At 38.9% G+C, this 20,670-nt stretch overlaps 2 protein-coding genes across 2 annotated transcripts; one reads left to right on the top strand and one right to left on the bottom strand.

Moving 5' to 3' along the window:
* Positions 1 to 825: 825 nt before the first annotated feature.
* Positions 826 to 9,145, top strand: LOC139733727 (acetylcholinesterase-like). The gene is made up of 8 exons (XM_071644538.1): positions 826 to 1,212; positions 2,052 to 2,214; positions 3,573 to 3,650; positions 4,432 to 4,550; positions 5,286 to 5,447; positions 5,902 to 6,515; positions 6,907 to 7,076; positions 9,018 to 9,145. Exons 1-8 carry the CDS (start codon positions 826 to 828, stop codon positions 9,143 to 9,145), a joined length of 1,821 nt encoding a protein of 606 aa, XP_071500639.1.
* A 1,402-nt stretch (positions 9,146 to 10,547) lies between these two features.
* On the bottom strand, positions 10,548 to 19,199 carry LOC139733726 (acetylcholinesterase-like). Its single transcript, XM_071644537.1, has 10 exons — positions 18,804 to 19,199; positions 17,974 to 18,136; positions 16,562 to 16,639; positions 15,669 to 15,787; positions 14,556 to 14,723; positions 13,597 to 13,956; positions 12,586 to 12,851; positions 11,887 to 12,053; positions 10,826 to 10,828; positions 10,548 to 10,672 (listed from the first exon to the last, which is right to left on the bottom strand). The coding sequence occupies exons 1-10, from the start codon at positions 19,197 to 19,199 to the stop codon at positions 10,548 to 10,550; spliced, it is 1,845 nt and encodes a 614-aa protein (XP_071500638.1).
* Between the last annotated feature and the right edge of the window lie 1,471 nt (positions 19,200 to 20,670).

Here is a 20,670-nt window from a genome sequence, read left to right as displayed (position 1 = left end):
CTGTAAAATTCTTGATCGTCTTGTTTAGATTATAAATCAACAAGAAGTGCAGTTACTAAGAAACTCTTCAAAAAACAGTTTAAAATTTGGAAATGACACCCGTAGGTGTTAATTTAACACCATAAATGAGCACCGAAAATTTAACACCAGCTCGGTGTTCACTATTTAACACCGGACTTTTTGCAGTGAGTAAAATGATTACCCACTTGTACTGAACTTATATACACTGAGTCATTTTATTTTAAGGGCACCTGTGTAAGTGAAGGATTCTTGTGGATGTGTATCTGTGTGTATAGATTATAATGCATACGTGGTTGATGGTGTGGTGACTTGTGTTTGCCTCAGCTTGTTGATAGTGAAGAAATGTGGAGCTACAATCCCGCTTTATTATTTGGTCCTGGTTTCTTCCAGTTTTACTCTGAACTCCATACACTACATGATGGAAACACTATCTTGGAGAGATTAGACAGGATTGAATATCAAGCTGAACTGCAACGTATTATATACAGAGGACTCTTGGTATATGTTCGTATATATAAAATAGAAGCAGAAGGCCTTTTGTAAATCCTATGGTGCATCACTACCAAATATGTAGACATGGCGAAGATCTGTTCTAGAGTTGTTCTTCATCTAATTCCTTTAAGTCCAAAACTAATGTGTCAATAAGATTAGTGACGATTAACTTCATATCACTTCTGGTCATCGCCAAACGCCTTCTTGTGCATATAAACACTGTCCACAACGGGAGGCGCGCTGTGTGAACAAAAATCAAGGACTCCAAAACGGCCGATGTTCAGTTTATTAGAATAGTTGTAATTTGTCACCATGGCTGGAGCAATAGCCATTTCGTTGGCTTTTCTTCTGTTCTCCACCGTGACCACGGCCCAAGACGATGGGGCACCAAGGGTCACCTTACCAGGTGGGGGAATTCTTAAAGGTGTCACGCTGCCCTTTAACGAATCGGAGTTCCTGAATATCGACACACATGTTAACGCTTTCTTAGGCGTACCTTACGCCCAACCTCCCGTTGGGAATCTCAGGTTTAGAGACCCTCTTCCGTACAACATCAGCGGGGAGTACAATGCGACCGAGCACAGAGCGGAATGTCCTCAAGCCACGCCTCTTGCCCAGTTGCCAACTATTGGACCCATCTTAGCTCGAGATGTAGACGAGGACTGTCTCTTTTTGAGCATCTACACACCTTCCCCAACGGTATGTTTCAGTCAAGAATGATCGTGTTCTGGTAGCGTCGTTTACAACAGGCGCTTGAAATGAATACTGGGTCCGAGTTTAGTACGTACAGTTGTACCATCAAAGGGCTTCTTGTTGCACTCTAAATAGTGAATTGGTAAATCCAACATTCCAAATTTTGTCACTCCTCGAACCTTTTGTTAATGTTAAATTAAACACTAGAAGGGTTGGATTTACCCTCTTATTTTTAGTTAAAAGAAAAAGTGAAAAAGTGAGAAAGGTGAAATCTAAGAGGTGAAATAATGCGATGTTATGAAAGCTATCAGCCGAAACACATGATAGATGAGACCACGCCCAAAGTGTTCGACAACTAGCAAACAGAATAAGATGAGTGAAATAACCAAAGGAAAAGTGGATTGTAAGCTAAATCAATTGATTAATTGGCTAAGCAAAAGGGTTTTATACGACATAGAGGAACAAGAGGGAAGAGGAGTAGAAGACACGATGAGGAAGAAGCAAAAAAAAAATGGAATAATTATGCAGAGAACGCATTTTCTCCTTAGTGTGCGTTGCGTTCTGACTGACCTCTATTGAGGAAGAGACCTCATTGTGTCTATTTCTTTTGAAACTCATTTACCGTTACACTTTTACATAGAAACCTCTTTTCCAGAATCTCGTTAGTGCGTCAGTAGGATTTCTCTAGATAAAGACAGACCCGATGGACAGTTTATTCTTTCGTCCAAATGACTCTTACAAGAGCTAACATGTAATGCCTTTAGATGCTAGCATCTGGAATAGTTTTAATGTGGGAGGATGAAAAATGACTACTTAAGTGCTAAATGTAAACTTCCTTCTGACAGCCGACATCGAATGTTCCAGTCTTCTTCTGGATTCATGGAGGTGGCTACTCACTTGGGGCTGGATCTTGGGTAGTCTACGAGCCCCTTCCCATGGTGGCTCTAGCCGACATCGTCGTCGTAGCCGTCAACTACCGTCTCGGAGCATATGGATATCTGACATCAGGTACGCAGTAGAGCAACATAATGCCTTGTGGTATGCCCATTGAGATGCTTTGCCTACCCCTGGTAAGCTAAATATCGATGAAACATCAAAACCCACCAAACTGAACCCTAACTGATTTGCTCGTACCAAGTGGCTTAACAATTCGATATATTTATTGCATATACAACTGTATTCATGTGTCACAGACGTGTGTATAGCTATAGAAATAGGTTAACACTCTCACCAACTCGTGCAAGTATACAGATGATGGTGTGGCTCAATTGCAGTGACTTTTTGTTTTTCAGCTGACATATATCACAACCGTCATTGGTATAAATAATATTCAGAGAAAATCATTACGTTTAAGGATAAAGAATACAATTACAGAAGCTTTTCGACATGTTGACAAAACATGAAAGCGAATGATATGATTGTGCGAGATCTATACTTCAGGGATGTCAACTTCGTGAACATTGTGTTCAACCATGCTCTAGAGTCATTGTTTTGTTTCCCCATTTCGTAGTTTTTGTAATTCTGGTCTTATTTTATATAATTATAGCGATTGTTTAGAACTCTAACTTCATCTCTGTATCGTAAAGATTGTATTTTGTATTACTTATCATTTAAGCTATTTTCTTCCATTATCCTTGTGTATCTTCGATCAAAATGTTTATATATTGCCCAATTGTACCTATATCCTTTAAGCACGGAAGTTTGCACAAAAACAAACGGATCCTGATACGAGGTTGATTTTACACAACTCCAAAACAAAATTTGTCGTCTGTCGCACTATACAAGAAATCCACAGTGAGACCAATGTAGTCCTGACTATATCACTACTCTAAGTTTATCTGACACAACGAAAATAGATCAGTAATCTTTGACCTCAAACTCTTCTGTTATCGGCCAAATGCTAAGTCCTCAAAATGTTAGATCTGAAGAGGGTAATCGGCTATTAGTGTTTATTCTCGAGGATTATCATTACCCAATTGTTACTTAGCATGATGATCTTTCTGTTGTCATCAAGATGCGATGACGTCTGCATTTCTTGCGAATAGTGACGAACTCTGCTGTGTTATCCATTTTGATTGATATTGTCACTGTGTCTATTGACCGATTGATAGTTTACTTCTGAGTTGTGGTAAAAACAAGAACACTCGGAAAGCAGATATTATTTTTACTCCTGCGTTTGCGCACGTGTGTGTGTTCGCTTTCGGATGGCAGTGCCTCTTTCAATGATGATATTAAGATCACTGGCATATTATGTCTGTATATATACTTGTTGTTAAAGTGATCTTAATGAAACGTGGCTAGCCAATCACTTAAAATTCATATTCTTTTCTTTGTCCTCTATTCATGGTATGCATGACTGGTTAAAGGTGATGACGTAGCCCCCGGAAATTATGGAATGATGGATCAGATTCTGGCTCTTCGTTGGGTTCAGGATAATATAGCAGGTATGGAATTATCAGTTCCCATTTTGTATGCTTTAAATACAAGAACCTCAGATAATCATCAATGATGTTATGCCCTACACACCACCCAAGACATAAGAAGCTACACTCATCACATTGATAGCGATTTGTCGGTCCATTTCTATACAAAGGAGAAAAACGATTGAGGGTAAGTAGTCACTAACTTGATCTAATCTGCTGCAATTCGATCATCACATGGTGCCATATGAGTTGTTGCTCAGCAACCAAACCGGTCACAAAATACTCATATATTAGTTGTCCGAGCTTGTTTGAAGTTTCACTGATCTTGTACTTGTGTCACTGGTTTCCGTTGACCTAAAATCTCGACTAGTGACTTCTTGTTCTTTTTAAAGGGATTATAGAGTATTGGTTGAGGTGAGGATTCAGCTTTTAACTTTTTGCAAAATACTTAGAAAAATATTTTTGAAATCTTAAAAAGCATGTAATTCTGAGGGGAATTCACAGTTTGTTTGATGGAAATCCATTTTGAAATGAGGGAAATATAAAAAAGTAAAACAAAACAATCCAATAAAAGGTGGGTCCCACCTTTTATCATTATCGTTTTGTTTTGGATATCTCGGCCATTTAAAAAACAATATTCATCTAACAAAATATGAATTCCTTTTAGAATTCTATGCTCTTCTTTTTTTTTCATAGGAACGTTCTCATTATCTAAAAAAACGAATTATCAAATAAAAGATGGAAACCTGAAGACCTGTAACACCGAAACTGTACCATCCCTTTAAACTGTTTTTCTTGGAAGCATTTGGTGGCGATCCGAACAGAGTGACTATTGGTGGAGAGAGCGCGGGGGGCTCCAGCGTTAGTCTCCTCTCACTGTCTCCTCTGACGGATGGACTCTTTCATCAAACCATCATGCAGGTTTCTAACTTTTGTTTGTACGTTTGCATTAGTGTGCAATTCTGAAAACTGGTCTCAACTCTTCCGGACAAGCCCCCATTTTAATATAAGAATAAAACAAGCAAGCAAACAAACAAACAAATCCCCGCATTCTTTAAACATGGCTGTGGTATCCACACCTTTCCAACCTTTGGTCCATGTCTTCCTAGATCGTTTACAGCTTGAGAACCTCATATTCCTCCTATGTACAGTTACCCATTTACCCTTTAATAAATGCCCCATTGCACTGACACTCTGCAAAGTCTAACGTCCTACAGAAGAGTCAAACTCACACACACACACAAGGAGACTAGTTAACATATTGCCTTTTCACTAAACTTTCCAATAAACTCTACAAGGCTTCAGTGATAACTTTCTGACGACTTGACAATTATAACCATCTAGTATAGACATGTTACTAAAGAAAATTAAGCAGTTCTTGCTGAGAGGCTGTGTGATCATCTACTGTATCATATTTTTGATTTTGCACGTCTGCATAAAAATATAGTTATATCCCCATTGACCTTTCCACACATGCTGTAGAACTGAAAGCAATGATATTATGATCTATAATTTGAATGAAGAAAAGGAGGAATTGGCAGTTGTATCTTTTTTTTGTCATTCTATTCTTGACGGAATATCGTGGAACTGTCTTCGTATCGCATTGTATCGTAATTTTTAGTTCTCTGTCTGATGTTAAAACTACGTCCATTGCAGAGCGGGACAGCACTTAGTCCTTGGTCGTGGACCACCATGGAGAGTGGAGCGGAGGCTGCCAGAGATCTGGCGGCTTCCCTGCGGTGTCAAACGACCAGCAGTGCGCAAATGATCAGCTGCTTAAGACAAGTACCGCAGGCTAACCTGACAGATGCCTCGAACGTGAGAGTTCTACATTTTTCCTTTCTTTCGTTTTGCTTTTTATATTGTGTTTCCTTTATGCTATGATAATAACATAACATACTTGCTATTACGCTCGCACATTGCCATGTAAAAACGGATGTATGATATATAATATTGTATATAAGTGTAAGAGACTCTATCATAATCATTTGTAAAGGTCATAGCAATGCCGAAGAGGGTATCGTAATTAATTTGCCAGTAATGAAGATTTGCTGACTGTTTACACTTTACAATTCATGAGTCTTACTGCCATATATACATTGTATTGCTAGTCTTTGAAAGGTACATGAATCCACTGTGTATTTGGGTAATGTCGGTTGCACAGGCTCAGTTGTCATCACCCCAGATTAATTGTGGCCATGTGATAGCTCACGAAAAGTTCCTAAAAGCATGTTTCATTTGGTTTGGTAATATAATCTCATTTATATTTCAGGGGGCTTCCTATGTTCTGTCCTCACCTGTGGTCGATGGACGCTTTTTACCGGACGCTCCAATGGAGCTCATCAACCGCCGTCAGTTCAAGGTGACCCCTACATTGATTGGCACCAACGAGGATGAGGGTTCCTCACAAGCCCTCTTCTTATTCCCGCAAGACTTATTGTCAGACACGCCTCCAGTCATGAATCTATCTTTCTTCCGGAGCATCTTGCAGGAAAATACGTACCGCGTTTCCTCGGAAATCGAACTCGCTTCCATCGACCACCATTATGTAGACTGGACTGTGGCCGATGACCCCAGTGGAGATCAGCTGGATTCCTACATTAGGCTTGTTACTGACGTTAACTTCGCCTGTCCAACAGAATACCTTGCGAGGGCGCTCGAAGCTGCGGGGGCCAGTATCTACCGGTACGAGATGACGCATGATCCGTCCTGGTCCATTTACGTTGGAGTGCCGAAGTGGCTGGGCGCCGCGCATGCCGAGGAACTGCAATACGTCTTTAGCTGGGGATTTATTCCAACCATAGCACGCATCGTGGGACAGACTGATGAAGAGAAAGTGATGTCCGTCCAGTTTATGCGTTACTGGACAAACTTCATTAAATCCGGGTACGTTGAACAGTCACGATGTTAGATATTTACCGAACTGCATGCCTTCGTGTTGGCAGGAGTTTGTCGAGCTAAAAATCTGTAAATTAACACAATGCGTCAGGTAGATGTACTCAAGTCAGGAAAGAAAATTCCCCTCATATTTTGACATCTAAACATCTATTAAGCAGTGCTAATTAGCTGCACATCATCAACATTAAAAAAAAGGTGTAATGATATTCTCATTCAATTTAATCATTCTACACAAAAATGGCGTACATGTCGAGAAAAGCTACACAAATACAAAACCTGTCTGCCTTATTTTACACACAAATATTGTGATCACAGGATTCTATTCCTATAATTGTCAAGATATTTGACTAATCAATAATACAAAATGCTTCATTCACAGGAACCCTAACGCACCTCTGCAGAACGATATCTATCCGGAATGGCCTCTGTACACAATGCCCGAGCAGAATTACAAACAGCTCTCCCTAAACATGACCAACGGACGGGCCATGAGGGCGGCATCATGTTCCTTTATGATGAACTTCATTCCTGGTTTACGCATACAAACAGGTATGCATGCAGTCACCAACACCAAACAGTCAATATTTTCATTCATGAACACCTCTTTAAAATAATTGTTATAACAGTTATCATCGTTATTTTCAGCATAATAGCTACAGTTAACTACTATGTTTATCATCATTACTGCGTCATCATAACTACTACTTCTACTATTATTACCATTATCATGATTATCATTATAACCATGATTGTTTTAACTGGTCAGTTTAGTAAAGTTCAAATTCAAGGGTAAATCAAAATACAACACATTCAGATTACGATGAAAAAGGAGATGGCGTATCTATAAGTCTCGGGTAAGCCAAGTGGCCTTCATGGCCTTAAAAGAAGTCGATCAAATGACTTTCATGTCTGGTGATTGGTACACTTTTCGCCCACTGTTAATTAGAATTCCACCTTCTTTCAGTCTTGTGAATATTTGGCAATTATAAGGGACCGTGATCTTTCGTCATAAAGATAAATGAATGTGTGGACCATGTTAATCAGATGTCGTCTAGAAAGGTGACACCTTACACGAACACAAGTACCCCATGATTCAGTGAAGAAATCATTCAATATCTAAAAGAAGATTTCCTCGTCCCATCCAGGACACTTATGGAATTTCTCAATAAGGATCAGAACATGGCCGAACTTCACTTCACTTCATGCATGTCAGGCATTTTTGTCGATTTAACATAACTGGAAATGATTTCTATTCCTGTAATAAAATGTGAAATAATGCTTCTCTTCATTTAAAGGGGAAGGCTAGTAACTGATCAGTGGGAATCAGTGGAAATGCTGGGAGATGATTGTTCCAATCCTTATGGGATTCATTCAAGAGTTCATTGTATATCTATTGTTGTGTGAAAATGATTTGCTTCAGAATGGTCTCATATTCAAGTAATGTGCAGTTTAATGCTTCCAGGTTAGCGTCCCTGGTCAGTGACGGAGCATTAATCTGCACATTACTTGAATATAAGACCGTTCTGAAGCAAATCATTTTCACACAACAATAGATATACAATGAACTCTTGAATGAATCCCATAAGGATTGGAACGATCATCTCCCAGCATTTCCACTGATTCCCACTGATCAGTTACTAGCCTTCCCCTTTAAGAGATGTTTAGAATTTATATTTCTAAGCGCGACATAGAATATCAAATACCTATAATTCTTTCACGAGTGATTCCCCTGAACATTTTCTAAAGATAGAGAAAGATACTGAGAAGTTTGCTTTTCTCTCCCCCCCTCTCTCTTTAGTCAAAATTTAACATATTCCATTTGTATAGATTCTTCAATAGAATGAGATGAGGCACTTGTAAATGCACACTTAAAGGACAAGTTGACCTTCATAGACATGTGGGTTGAGTGAATGCATATTAGTAGAACACATCAGTGAGAGTTTGAGCAAAATCGGACAATCCGTTAAAAAGTTATGAATTTTTGAAGTTTCTGCTCAGTCACGGCTGGATGAAAAGACTACTATAGCTTGTGATGTCACATGAGTACAACGATATAAAGAAAGAGTAAAGAAAATTCAACATATTTCCATTTTTCTCGCATAACAAAAGAACACTCGACTTCTCTCTTTCAGAAGGAAGGGGGAATAATATTACCCTTAACATACGTCAGTAGCAAGTCGAAGAACTGTGCACTTTATTCAAAAAGTAAAGTTTTGTGAAATTCTCTTTTTATTTTCCTTATATAGTTGTACGCATGTGACATCATACACTGTAGTAGTCTTCTCTTCCAGCAGTGACTGCGCAGATACTTAAAATATTCGTAACTTTTGAACGGATTGTCCAATTTTCCTCAAACTTTCACTGAAGTGTTCTACTAATATTGCTGCATTCTCTCAATCCTTATGTACATGAAGGTGGACTTGTCCTTTAACTTGAGAACACACACACACACACTTACTCTTCTCTCTCTTTCTGTCTGTCTTCCGACAGATCCGATCGAAGACGTGTACACTGATTGGCAGAACCAGTACCAGCGGTGGAAGGGCACCGATATGCCCGAATGGACCACGGAATTCAACGAGTATAAAAATGAAAATTCATGCACTGCTAGTCCTTAAATTGAAATGGGTGTGGTCGAGGTTGTTGTAGACTGGGATTAAATGTATCGCTTGTTTACAATTCAAACTGCAGAGTTAAGTGTTTGTTCGAAATCGTTAAAAACAAACCATGTGATCAATTTAAGGAAGCAGGAATTTGTATCTTGCTTTTTCAAAGAGATAGTTGTCACGTAGGAAAAATCAACTCTGTATATCTGTATCTGAATATTGGGGAAACAATTTTGTGGGATCAATGGTTTGGCAGTTATCGCCCCCTGCCAAAAAGCAAAACAAAACAAAAACACCTTCACTATTATTTTATTCATAGGAACTATGAAAAAATGTGAGGCAAAGCTCTACTACTTCCGTCTTTCCGTTAATTCTGAAGTCGATGTTTTGTGTTCAAACTTGGGCGGTGATATTATGTTGTATCCTCAACTAGTCTGCTTTTGACACAGTGACCAAATATCTAGGATTCATGAAATACGTGAAATATTCAAATTCTAAAATTTCCTGACTCTATATCCTAACTTTCCAATGTTTTGTTTCTTATGTTTTTTTATCAAGCCATCTTAAACTGTAATTTTGGTTTTACTTTAAGTATCTAACATCATTACGTCCTGTCATTAAGCGAAATAATTACTGTTTTGAAACGTGATTGTTGCTATAGTATGATAGGCCTTTCGTCTACGTTTATGTCATCGCTTTAAAAAAAGTCCATCGACTTTCATATGATGTCCATCTGTAGTAATTTGTGTGTGGGTGTGTGTGTGTGTGTCACTTTTGTTGATTTTAATTTTGTTCAAATTTGCAAAGTGAATGAACATATTGAAGAACTTTTTTTACCATTGGCATCAAATAAGTAAATACACAATAAACCATTGCAACAATAGCAATGATTGCGTCATGTTTATTTCAGATAATATGTTTCACACTTTACCAACTTCAAAACTATTGAGACATCTAGACTGACTCAGAATAACGTGTACAGACACAATCATTCACTAAATGAGATAATATACAATTTTTGGAATATGTGAGTGGGGAAATCCATATACCTGCAGAGACTCAACCTCTTCTTCAAAAGCATAATTTCTAGTAGGCCTACTTGGCAAAAACAATCAAATATGCTTACTTTATTATGAAACATACAGTCAGGAATACAAAACGAGCAAACACTAAACTTTTACTCCAATATTCGTCACTGGTAATTGGTAGTTAATATGTGGTACAGTTTTTCTCATCTGCTATTTAAGATCTTATTGTACCAAAACATTTGTGTACAATCAGAGATTTCGTATTTCGCTCCGAAATTCACGAAGGCAGATTAAACATTGGCCCATACGCCACCAGTGTAGACACACTGGTGCAATAGATTTAACACCCTCTGGCTGGTGAGCAGCGTAAACAGCGTTACACCGTTTCATGGATTGTTACAGGTGTTATCCTCCTTGTACTCGTTGAAAACCTCGTTCCATTCAGCCATATGGACATCTCGCCACTCGGTGTATTCTCGCTGCCAGTCGTCGTACAAATCGTCATTGTCTCCTGAGGGTCAATACAACACAATGAAACAAATTACATCAATGAACATAACATGTGGATGAAATAATTTCCTGTTGTCTTTCTAAGAGCAGGATACAAGAGTATCCTGTTTTCAATGAGTTTAATGCTTTGTTATGTGCAAAGTGAAATAAAGACCCTCTGTATAATGATGATGATGGTGGCTTCTTATACAGTATGTCAAAAAAAAAATGAAAATCGGATTTTTGCATTGATAACTTCCAATATGATTAAACTGTCTGAATGCTACTCAGAGTCTAAGAATATAGCATCTTACCTACATTTTGCAGAAAACCCTATTCAATTTGGTTAAGAGGTGACAGAGAAAATATATGTGAATCTTTGTGAAGCATGTCGTGGATGTGATTCTTCCAAGTTTAGCACTTAGATGCTCTTGGAACTGCATATCAATGTGCGAACACAATGGACAGAACTTGGGGGAAGGGATTCCTGACATGCTCTACAAATATTATCATTTCTCTTTGACCACTGAATCAAGTCGGATGGGATTTTCTGCAAGACATGGGTAATAAGTTATTATCTCATACCTTGAAATTGTATTTGGATTTATTAACTATATTTCAAGTTATCACAGCGGAGGGTCCCTATGTATAATATTTTGAGACATACGGTACAGTGTCGTTCTCCTTTGAAGGGCGCTCATGGCACATGATCTAAAATTTCTCCAGCTTCAACTGTTCAGTCAAAGTAAGATGCAGGGATATTTTAATTTCCATTATCCAGAGTCAAGGATTAATTATCAAGTACTTGGGAAGACGTAGCTGGTATGCAGTAAATAGAAATAACATTCTGACATTTTACAGTTGAGAGGAGTATAGGATATTTCTGTGACTACGCTGATGTTTGCCTGATGTACTGTTCTGATGAGCTTGCCAGAATATCGAGTAGAGTCATTATGTGAATCACTGTTTTATGTCATACTCCGGTCTTGGTAACATTCAGACTCATCGACAGCTAACAGCGAGTGTTCCAGCATATTCATATTGACCGTTCAAGAACTGTTTCCTGAAAAATTAGCGAATCTTCAAAATGTCATAATTTCTTTATTTTTCACCCGATTTTGATCAAAATTTTACCTTTGAACTCGTAATATTTTACTCTTTCTTATCAGACAATCTTACATTTGGACTGGATTTCCCATTTAATGTAAAGACGTGTTCGCATTTACTATGAATTACCTGTATAGTTATAGAGATCCGGTGCTAGATTGAGCCAGAACGCGCAGCTTTCCATTCTCATGGCTCGGCCGTTCTCCATAGTCAGGGATAGTTTCTTGTATTCCAACTCCGGTACGGTGAACTGAGGCCATGACGGGTAGGATCCAGACACAGGCGAGTTCGGGTCTCTGGCGTTTTTGGTACATCATGATTAGATGCAGGGGTAACAGGTGGAAGACAAAGAAACAGGACAAATAAGTGAAGAAGAAAGAGGAAAAAATTTAGTCATGAAAGTAAAGAAGTCATGATGGAAGAATATAGAAATATTACTGTGTGTAGAGCTGTCATACAAACATGAATGAATATCAAGTTGAACGTAACTGACGAAATGATGTATGTTTGTGACAGTTCCACGGCATTTGCTCCTGAGACAATTAGTAGTACAATGTACTACCATGAAATAATCTGCACGCTCATCCAATCATAAAACCTACCCTCAAACGTAACCCTAATCCTAATCCTAATCCTCACATCAAACCAAACCTAAAACACTATCACAACTTTAAGCATGCTAACCCTAACCCCAAGTCCTTGGAGAAACTAAAACCAGAGCAATTGCCGCAGGAACAACTGTCGTGTCACAATGTGGCATCTGTTGCCATCAGTGATCAAACCTTTTATTTTGCTGTTATGAAAGTGAGAAGTAAAAACTCTGTTTACCCTGTTCGTACAAAATTGGTCCAGTAGGTCATGAATTGTACAGACATCCATTTCTCCTCGTCCGTTTGACTCACAATTCGATTGAAGGAAGGGTTAAAGGCCCAGCCAAAAACGTACTGCAACTCCTCGGCGTGCCCCGCTCCCAACCACTTTGGTACCCCGGCAAACACCGACCACGAAGGATCGTGTGTCATCTCGTAGCGGTAGACTGGCGCGCTAACATTGGCCAGCGCTCGGGCCATGAGCTCCGTACTGCAAGCAAACATCTGTGTCGATTGCAGATAAAACGAGAATTTCGTAATAAATACTTTGCTCATAGAAGCAAACAGAATCTTTTGCAGATCTGCTATGAAATATTCTATAAACATGCGAGGCTATGTAGAGACAGTTATGTCTAAGTCATTTTTATTTCCCCACGAATTTTGTGATATAGTGTATGTACATGTATTTCATTTTTTATTCTCATTACATGTCATATCAAGACATACAAAACTCGGGCTTTAATTTCAAGGCATCTTTTCTGAATTGACTGCAAAGCTTGGAAATGCAAACACCAGTTACTTTAAAAAGATAAATCTGTCATTTTTCATTTTTTTTCTTCAATAATTATTGTCCAGTGATGTTTCAGCGGTCTATCCTTACATGAAATGGTCCCGTTAGGTCTATGATATGCATACATCAACTCAACAAAACAACGAGGGGTGCTGGGAATTTTGCTGAAATGAAGATACAATAAAACACATCGGAGAATAACAAGTTACCGACCGACGGACGTGAGTTGTATGTCAGAAATGTGGACATCTTAACTTGAACATGATATGCTGCTTATGAATACTGAAAGTCCGTAAGATTTTACGAGCAGTGTATAAGAACATCACATGACGTGAATTCAAACACGAGTTTATGTTACATCAAGGAAATCGTCGTCGCACCAGCCCCTTGTCACAAAAAAAAAGTGGCCCAACCTCTACTGCAGCAACTATAGTCCCACTATAATCCTTAGCTACTAACCTGGTCCGTGTTTAGTCGAATGAAGGCGTCGAGATGATCGCTCGATTGGTTGTCTGCTTTAGTCCAGTCCACGTACCAGTGCTCGACAGCAGGGATGAGCAGGGGACTGCTGTAGTAGAGGTAGCCTGGGAACAGTTCCTGGAACTCAATAAGGCTCATCGGGGGTGGTACTCGTCTGACGACGTAAGACGGGAAGGCGCGAAGAGCGATTAGCGTGCCTTCGTCTTCGTTTGTACCCATCAGTGTGGGGACACCGCGGAAGTCCGGCTGTTCGATCAAGGTGGCGGGTGCGGCGGGTAAAAAGTAGCCGTCAACCACCGGTACGAAGAGGAGCTCAACGATGAGATGAGTTCTAGTCATCTGCCCCATCATTCACGGGACAGGGTTTATAAGTTAAGAGAATAAGATCAGTGAAAAGCCTACACATCATAGTATAACACGTAATACCTTCTGAAAGCGGCTATGTAATGCGAAAGACCAGGTATCACTGGAAAAAAATAAAGATAAAACGGGATGCTGACAACCGCCATGAGGATGACATAAATTTCAGGTTGATATTGATTTCCAAGTCTAGCTATCGTCGGTGTAACTTTTAGTAGGAAAAGTAATGTCAGCTAAAATCGAATGTTTGAAGGATAGAGATATTGTATGCATTTACAATTTCGCAAATAATTTATAATGTTATGTAAATTTATGTTAACAAAGTAGACCTATATTATAAAACATTACATAAATATATGCCTACACATATGTACATATCATTTTCATGGTCACTATCTCAATATCATTAGCAATATCATCATGCGCATGTATGTTTATGGACTGATTTGCGTCTGATTCTCTCAATTCAGTACTTTTAAGCTAAGATTTTCTGGAAGAAAGAAGCAAATACTATATATATATATATATATATATATATATATAATTCATTTTCATAATGAACTAGGAATGTGTCTTACAGCTAGTTGCGCCCTTGTGAGATTCACTTCATCAACACCTCGCAGACATTCAATCAGAGCCACATTGTCGGTGACGTCACAATTAAAGTTCTCGGCAATCTCCCGCGTGAAGCCAATCTGTCGTTCAATGTTGGTATCTGCGGCCCACGGGCACAAGGCGTTTCCACTCTGCAGAATGAGAAATGAGAATATCAAAGTCCATGTTTATCTTGTGAAGAGAACATGCATATATTTCAAATCAATGCAAACAAGGAGGAAACTGACCAGAAATTTATATGATATAGGCCCTAAATGAAAAATGACAAAACCAAAGAGAATGGAATTTCATAGGGATTCAAACCCGAGACCTCCGAATTGATAGACTGGTGCTATTTTACCTATATAGGTCTTCTGAGTATTGGAAATACCTAGATATCAAAAAATTGAATACTTATAAAACATATATCACAGGAATAATTTCATAGAGAAATACGTCTTCAGGGAGTCTTATTAAGATTTCAGATTAAGATTCAGTGTAAAAATACAGTAAGAGTACACAAAGACATTTAATCTACAATTTACTATGGCATAATCACTAACAAGAAATTACATGCAAGTGTGCCTTTTATTCTATGTCTTAAAAACTTCGCGATGTTTACACACAAGTATACACACAAAAATGAAGAAAAAGAATAAAGAAGTCATGAAACCGAAACTTTGTCAAGCCTATGTAAAGTACAAATGCTCTATATATCAAAATATAAAAAGCTTCATCTCTTTCATTCAAATTAGATATAAAATGCTTCATCTTAACCTTTCTGTGCATGTGTTTGAGTTCAAAAGCTCTTCCAGTATGAATTTGCGTTTTGCATGTTTTCTTCGAGTAGAATGAGAGAAATAAAAGGTGTTTTTATCCGCTTTACGCACGCTCTAAGTGAGACGAGCACAACGAGAGCGCAAAACATGCCATACCTCAACCATGCAAGGTGTTTTGTTGAGAGAAATATACATTTTTTTTTTTTAACGAATTGGACATTTCTGCAAATTCAATGACACAGCTAACAACATTAACAGTAACAGGTAACTAAAACAAACACAAACTGCGACAGGTGGATATAAGAGTGCCACGCCCACCTCCATGATGGCTTGGTGAAAGAGTCCCTGACTGAGGGGCGATACTATGTGCAGCCCCACACTCCCGGCACCAGCACTCTCGCCCATGATGGTCACCTTCGACGGGTCGCCACCGAAATCTGTCCAACATCAAGGGTCAAACATAGTAGGTTACCTACCGGTATTTCCTCTTGGGTTCCATGAACATGATGAATAAGATTAAGGAAGACAAACTATCACTTTATTTAACACACACACACACACACACACACACACACACACACACACACCTCCCCCCAACACACACACACAAATTTTGACGCTTTGAGGTATGCATTTTGCCAGCGCAAATCATTAACTCGCATTGCATCTCGTAAATATTAAAACGATAATGACTATACAGACGACATAATGGTAACACTTATGACACCAAAAAATGATTCATAAAGTGATTGATAATATATAGGTATAATTTCCAATCACTGGCAGAAATTCGTCATCGGATACAGCAGAATTGCTTTCGCAGGAGGATGTTGACTTGGTATTCACATCACTGAATATTGCCTTGAAATCATTCTTTTCAAAAAATGTTTTGAGATTTTCTTCCATAGTTTGTCGCATCAATACGAAATATGAGTTTCTTTGTTTGTAAGTTCGTTTTTCATAATTTGTGTACCCTAATAGTTAAGGTTGTAAATGATTAGTATACGGTAATCAAAGTAAGGAACGATCAATGCAGAAAATATGTATCTGTATCTTCAATTGTTCATTTTTCATGTTTGAAGTAAGAAAGTTTAATCAGAATGAAAATTACAAGCAGTTTAAGTCAAAATAAAGAAGAACTGCTGAAACATAAACCATGATGTTAATTTCCATACAATAAGGGACCTAGAAGGGAAAATGACAAATCTTACATTGAATGTTATCTCGCACCCATTCTAGCGCCATGACCTGGTCCAGCATGCCGTAGTTTCCCGGTGAGGCGCTGTCACCTAGAGGCGAAGGATGATAAAAATCAAGATAAAATTCAGGTGATGCCATGGTTTACCAAACAAATCGCGTGCAACATGTGCAATGCAAAGTGTGTGAACCATATAGTTTGTTAATTGCCTTGCACCATTAAATATTCATGTTTGTAAGACAGCGACAGGTTGCGTTCGGGTCAGTATTAAGGCTGTAATTTTATACACTTTTATTGTTAAGTTTTCATTTTGCTGCCACACTTAAAGATGTCTGAGAACATAGCAAAATATCTAGCAATATTTATTAACAGAATAGATACTTAACCCATTAGTCACTGAAACGCCCGAAACCGCCAGTCCGGTTTTTTTTTTTTATAGTTTTTAACTTTACCATTTTTTTTTCGCATAAAATGTAATTATAATTATGTAGTCTGAAAGAGGTCAAAAGTCAAGACAGTATGTCAGAATTTGTCAGAATTATTTCTGTGACACACAATTCTCTTGGTAAAACCTTAATAGGCTTTCAAATAAACAGAACTTATAATAGACAAAAATGAACATGGAGTGAGCTATTTTACAACATTTAGAAATTCGAAATGAGAGCAACCTTTCAGGGAGCCATGATAGGTCATTGTGTGCAGAATCGTCAGTTGCTAAAGGGTTGATATGTGGTTGTGTCAAACGACAAAAGAAGTTTAAAACAAAGTATAAAAATTAAGTATAAAGAGTCCAGCTATGTCGGCTTATTTGTGTAAGTCTTGCTTAGGACCCTCTTCACCCGCTGTCTTCCGGTCGCTAGCCCACGGCTCTCCCGAACTCGGCCATGTGCGGGGCGTCTGTCATGGAGTGCCGACCCGCCGTGCCCGTGGGTAACTGTTTTAGTTCCGTGAGAAATATGTCTGTACAGTATCAATATGATTTTAGCTGCTGTACAATGGTCTTGAGAGGTTTAATGGAAATCAACTACCAAGGTCTGGAGCAGACGAAAATCAAAGAACTTGCCAAAGCAGCTCGCCAACTAGCTGTTGTGCTATTGAAGGCATAAACGAACCTCACTTGCATCTGTGTTTCACCCTAGCCCGACTTACCTTCCAAGGTGTGGCGCAAAATTTGTTCCGTCCTTAGGGAATCTATCATATTATGATGTTATCATGATTCACATACATTCATCTTTCTAGTTACACAATGAGTACCCTGCAGCACTAAAATACATACGAGCAACGGTGTGTCGAATTGTGACGTGCCAGAAACGATGAAAACAGGTATGAGAGCCAAGCGATTTTTTTTCTTTTCTTTTTATGACTGTACGATGAACGAATGTCATACGACATTTTGTCAAGACGGCATGGTTTCGTCATACATACCAGTGGTGAGAAAGCCAAAGACGCCGAGTCGGTAGTTGACTGTCACGACAATGATTTCGGGTGAGACGGCGATGAGGGGGAGGGGTTCGTAGATTGAGCCGGAACCCCCTCCCAGGGTGTACCCTCCCCCATGAAACCACACCAACACGGGGGCATTCGTGGGCTGGTTGTGGAAACATGAGAACATAGTAATCATCGAAAAGAACCTCACTCAACATGAATGAGTGCTAGCAATCTATACGCAAGTTACATTTAGTTCTCAGTCATAGGACTTGAGAGGGAATCGTAAAAATGGAAGGGATTTACGCCTCTTCGTCAAAAGTACAGGTAAATGGTGCTATAGAATACCGTCATTTTTTAACCCTCTCTCACTTTTTGCTTCTCAAAATTTATAGGCCTATAGTCTTTTGAATAAGAAAATACATGTATTTATATCAACTTTTGCTGTTTGTATTGCATGTTTTCATAATATCACAAATGATAAATCAAAGTGTTTCGTGAGTGCTTTCCTGTCTAAAAAGCAAGGATTGTACAAGATGCTACATTCCAAGTTTTACTCGTGTAGTTGACTGTCTAATTGCATAAATAACCTTAAGTATGTTTTTCATAACACAATTGTTGATCATTACGTTTCTATATACCTTCACTTTACTCGTCGACCAACAATAGTTTTTATTTTCCGAAGAAGGGGGGGGGGGAGGGAGCAATAGGGGTAGATGCTCTACTTGAAAATGTTCATATAATGCCTTTAAGTGACAGGATGAGGAAAAGGCTGATGTGGAAGATTGAGAAGAATCATCACACATAAGATGAAGTTTTTGGGTCCTTACCTGAGGGGATGCAGTATGCACACCAAGGTAGAGACAATTCTCGTCCGCATTTCGTCCAACAGGGATTGGTACTGGTAAGAGGTCGCCGATGGTGTCGATTGGACTGAGCTGAGGGCAGATCGGCCCATCGCGGGCGGCGGTGAAGAACGTACCCAGCGGTCCCTTCTTCACCGGGTTCCTGAAGCGTAGATCCCCAACAGGTGGCTCGGCAAAGGGAATCCCAAGAAACGCTCGGATGGTGATGATCTCGCCACCTAGGTACTCCGTTTCATTGAACTCTAGGTTGGTTCCTATCAAGGTGGTATCTGGGAGTTGGACCCGGGGTGCCTGGGCGGTGACGACCACGAAGACCGAGGAGACGGCTGTCACCAGGATGAGTACGCGCTCAAGTGTCATCCTGGCAATCTGGTTTAGGATTTCACGACTGTTATTAAACGTCTTTGAATTATTAACTCTAGGGAGATGGTAAGAGTTGACGATGCAGATACAGGGCGGACAGTGGGTCAGAATATAATGTCTCGTGATTCACTATGCCCAGAGAAGTGTAACGACCGATACCCAAGTGGTTAAACGAAACCACTTTGTCAACACATTGTACAACTAGTGGACTTATGACAAGTATCTCTCAGCCAGCTACGTATATTGACTTGTCGGTGTTCTCTCAGATAACGCCTTCTAATGACCCTTTAGCTTATCACCTTCATGGGGAGGAGGAGAGAAGAGGAAGAGGAAGAGAAGGGAGCATAATGATATGATTTTCAACTTTGGAACGGCTACCCACCACCCCAATGTATACGTATGAATATATTATATGAAATATTAGCAACGCAACTATAGTCATTTAAGCTCAACATATACACTGTTTCACTCGATCACAGCGAGAAATGTACCAGATATCATCAAAGGTATTTTGGTAGGATTATAAACGCTATGTCTAGAGTTGCACTCGGTTGTCAGATTAACATCGCAGCAAAGTGCATGGATACATGACCTCTGTAATGGATATAAGAACAAAATAAATGATAAATTCCTAATATCCACAACACATGGGTTCTATCTGATGTGATGTAACACGCGATAGTTAAGTTCTTAGAATTTCCTATGATTTGCTGCATACATATAAAACAAAACAAATTAAAAATAAGGTCTGCTCCTATGTTGCCTCCTATCACCCGCTATCCGGGTAATTCCGAGTTTTCAACATTATACAGTATATATATATATATATATATATATATATATGCAACCCTTACTACAGGATTAGATGAGTATGGCAAAGCTTTGAACCTTGATCAAAATCAAAATACGACACAATGCTCATATGGATAAAATCTGATAGCCTATGATAACATTAGGTATTTCCATACTTTCCATTGCCATCTATGTAAGACTTGACTTTTGAGCTCCCCAATCTGAGGAATGTGTGACATAAACACGTTAAATCTGAGGGTTCAAAATATGTCAACGTTTGTAAATCCATTGTCTTCAGAGTGTTTTCTACATTGGGCCATGCTACAATTTCAGATAAATGTTAAAAATGTAAAACAATTTACGAACGCATTTGACAGTGTTTGAATTGTAAATTTGAACTTGTTTGCCAAATCGAACTTACAGAAAGAATGAAGATTGTGCGTCCAAAAAAGATCCAGATTCATTTTTAGTTTGCGTAGTGCGTGCCTGTGTGTTTGTTTTGTTTTTATCAGAAACGAATCAATCTACTTGATTCTGGTAATAAACGTCTATCTGACATTCTGCGGTATATACCTCCCACAAAACATCACCAAATGAAACTATCGAATTAAGGCCCAAAGTCTTATCTGTGCTCGTCCATTAAGGCTCCCCTATAGCTTCGAAAAAAATCACATTA

The sequence above is a fragment of the Diadema antillarum genome, unplaced genomic scaffold (assembly GCF_040938485.1).
Source record: "Diadema antillarum isolate AM-2024a unplaced genomic scaffold, OU_Dant_1.0 seq00000488_RagTag, whole genome shotgun sequence".
NCBI classification, from domain to species: Eukaryota; Metazoa; Echinodermata; class Echinoidea; order Diadematoida; family Diadematidae; genus Diadema; species Diadema antillarum.
The sequence above is the reverse complement of the archived record's forward strand: the minus strand, read 5'-3'. Positions and strand labels throughout refer to the sequence as shown.

What these genes read in the sequence shown, in the direction of transcription:
- LOC139733727 (XM_071644538.1), top strand. Translation starts at nt 826, where the DNA reads ATGGCTGGAGCAATAGCCATTTCGTTGGCTTTTCTTCTGTTCTCCACC. An exon ending in TTCATCAAACCATCATGCAG is followed by an intron (nt 4,551 to 5,285) that starts GTTTCTAACTTT and finishes CGTCCATTGCAG; the next exon opens with AGCGGGACAGCACTTAGTCC. An exon ending in ACCTGACAGATGCCTCGAAC is followed by an intron (nt 5,448 to 5,901) that starts GTGAGAGTTCTA and finishes TTTATATTTCAG; the next exon opens with GGGGCTTCCTATGTTCTGTC.
- LOC139733726 (XM_071644537.1), bottom strand. Translation starts at nt 19,199, where the DNA reads ATGACACTTGAGCGCGTACTCATCCTGGTGACAGCCGTCTCCTCGGTC. An exon ending in CTTTGGCTTTCTCACCACTG is followed by an intron (nt 16,640 to 17,973) that starts GTATGTATGACG and finishes CTTCGCCTCTAG; the next exon opens with GTGACAGCGCCTCACCGGGA. An exon ending in TCACAAGGGCGCAACTAGCT is followed by an intron (nt 13,957 to 14,555) that starts GTAAGACACATT and finishes ATGATGGGGCAG; the next exon opens with ATGACTAGAACTCATCTCAT.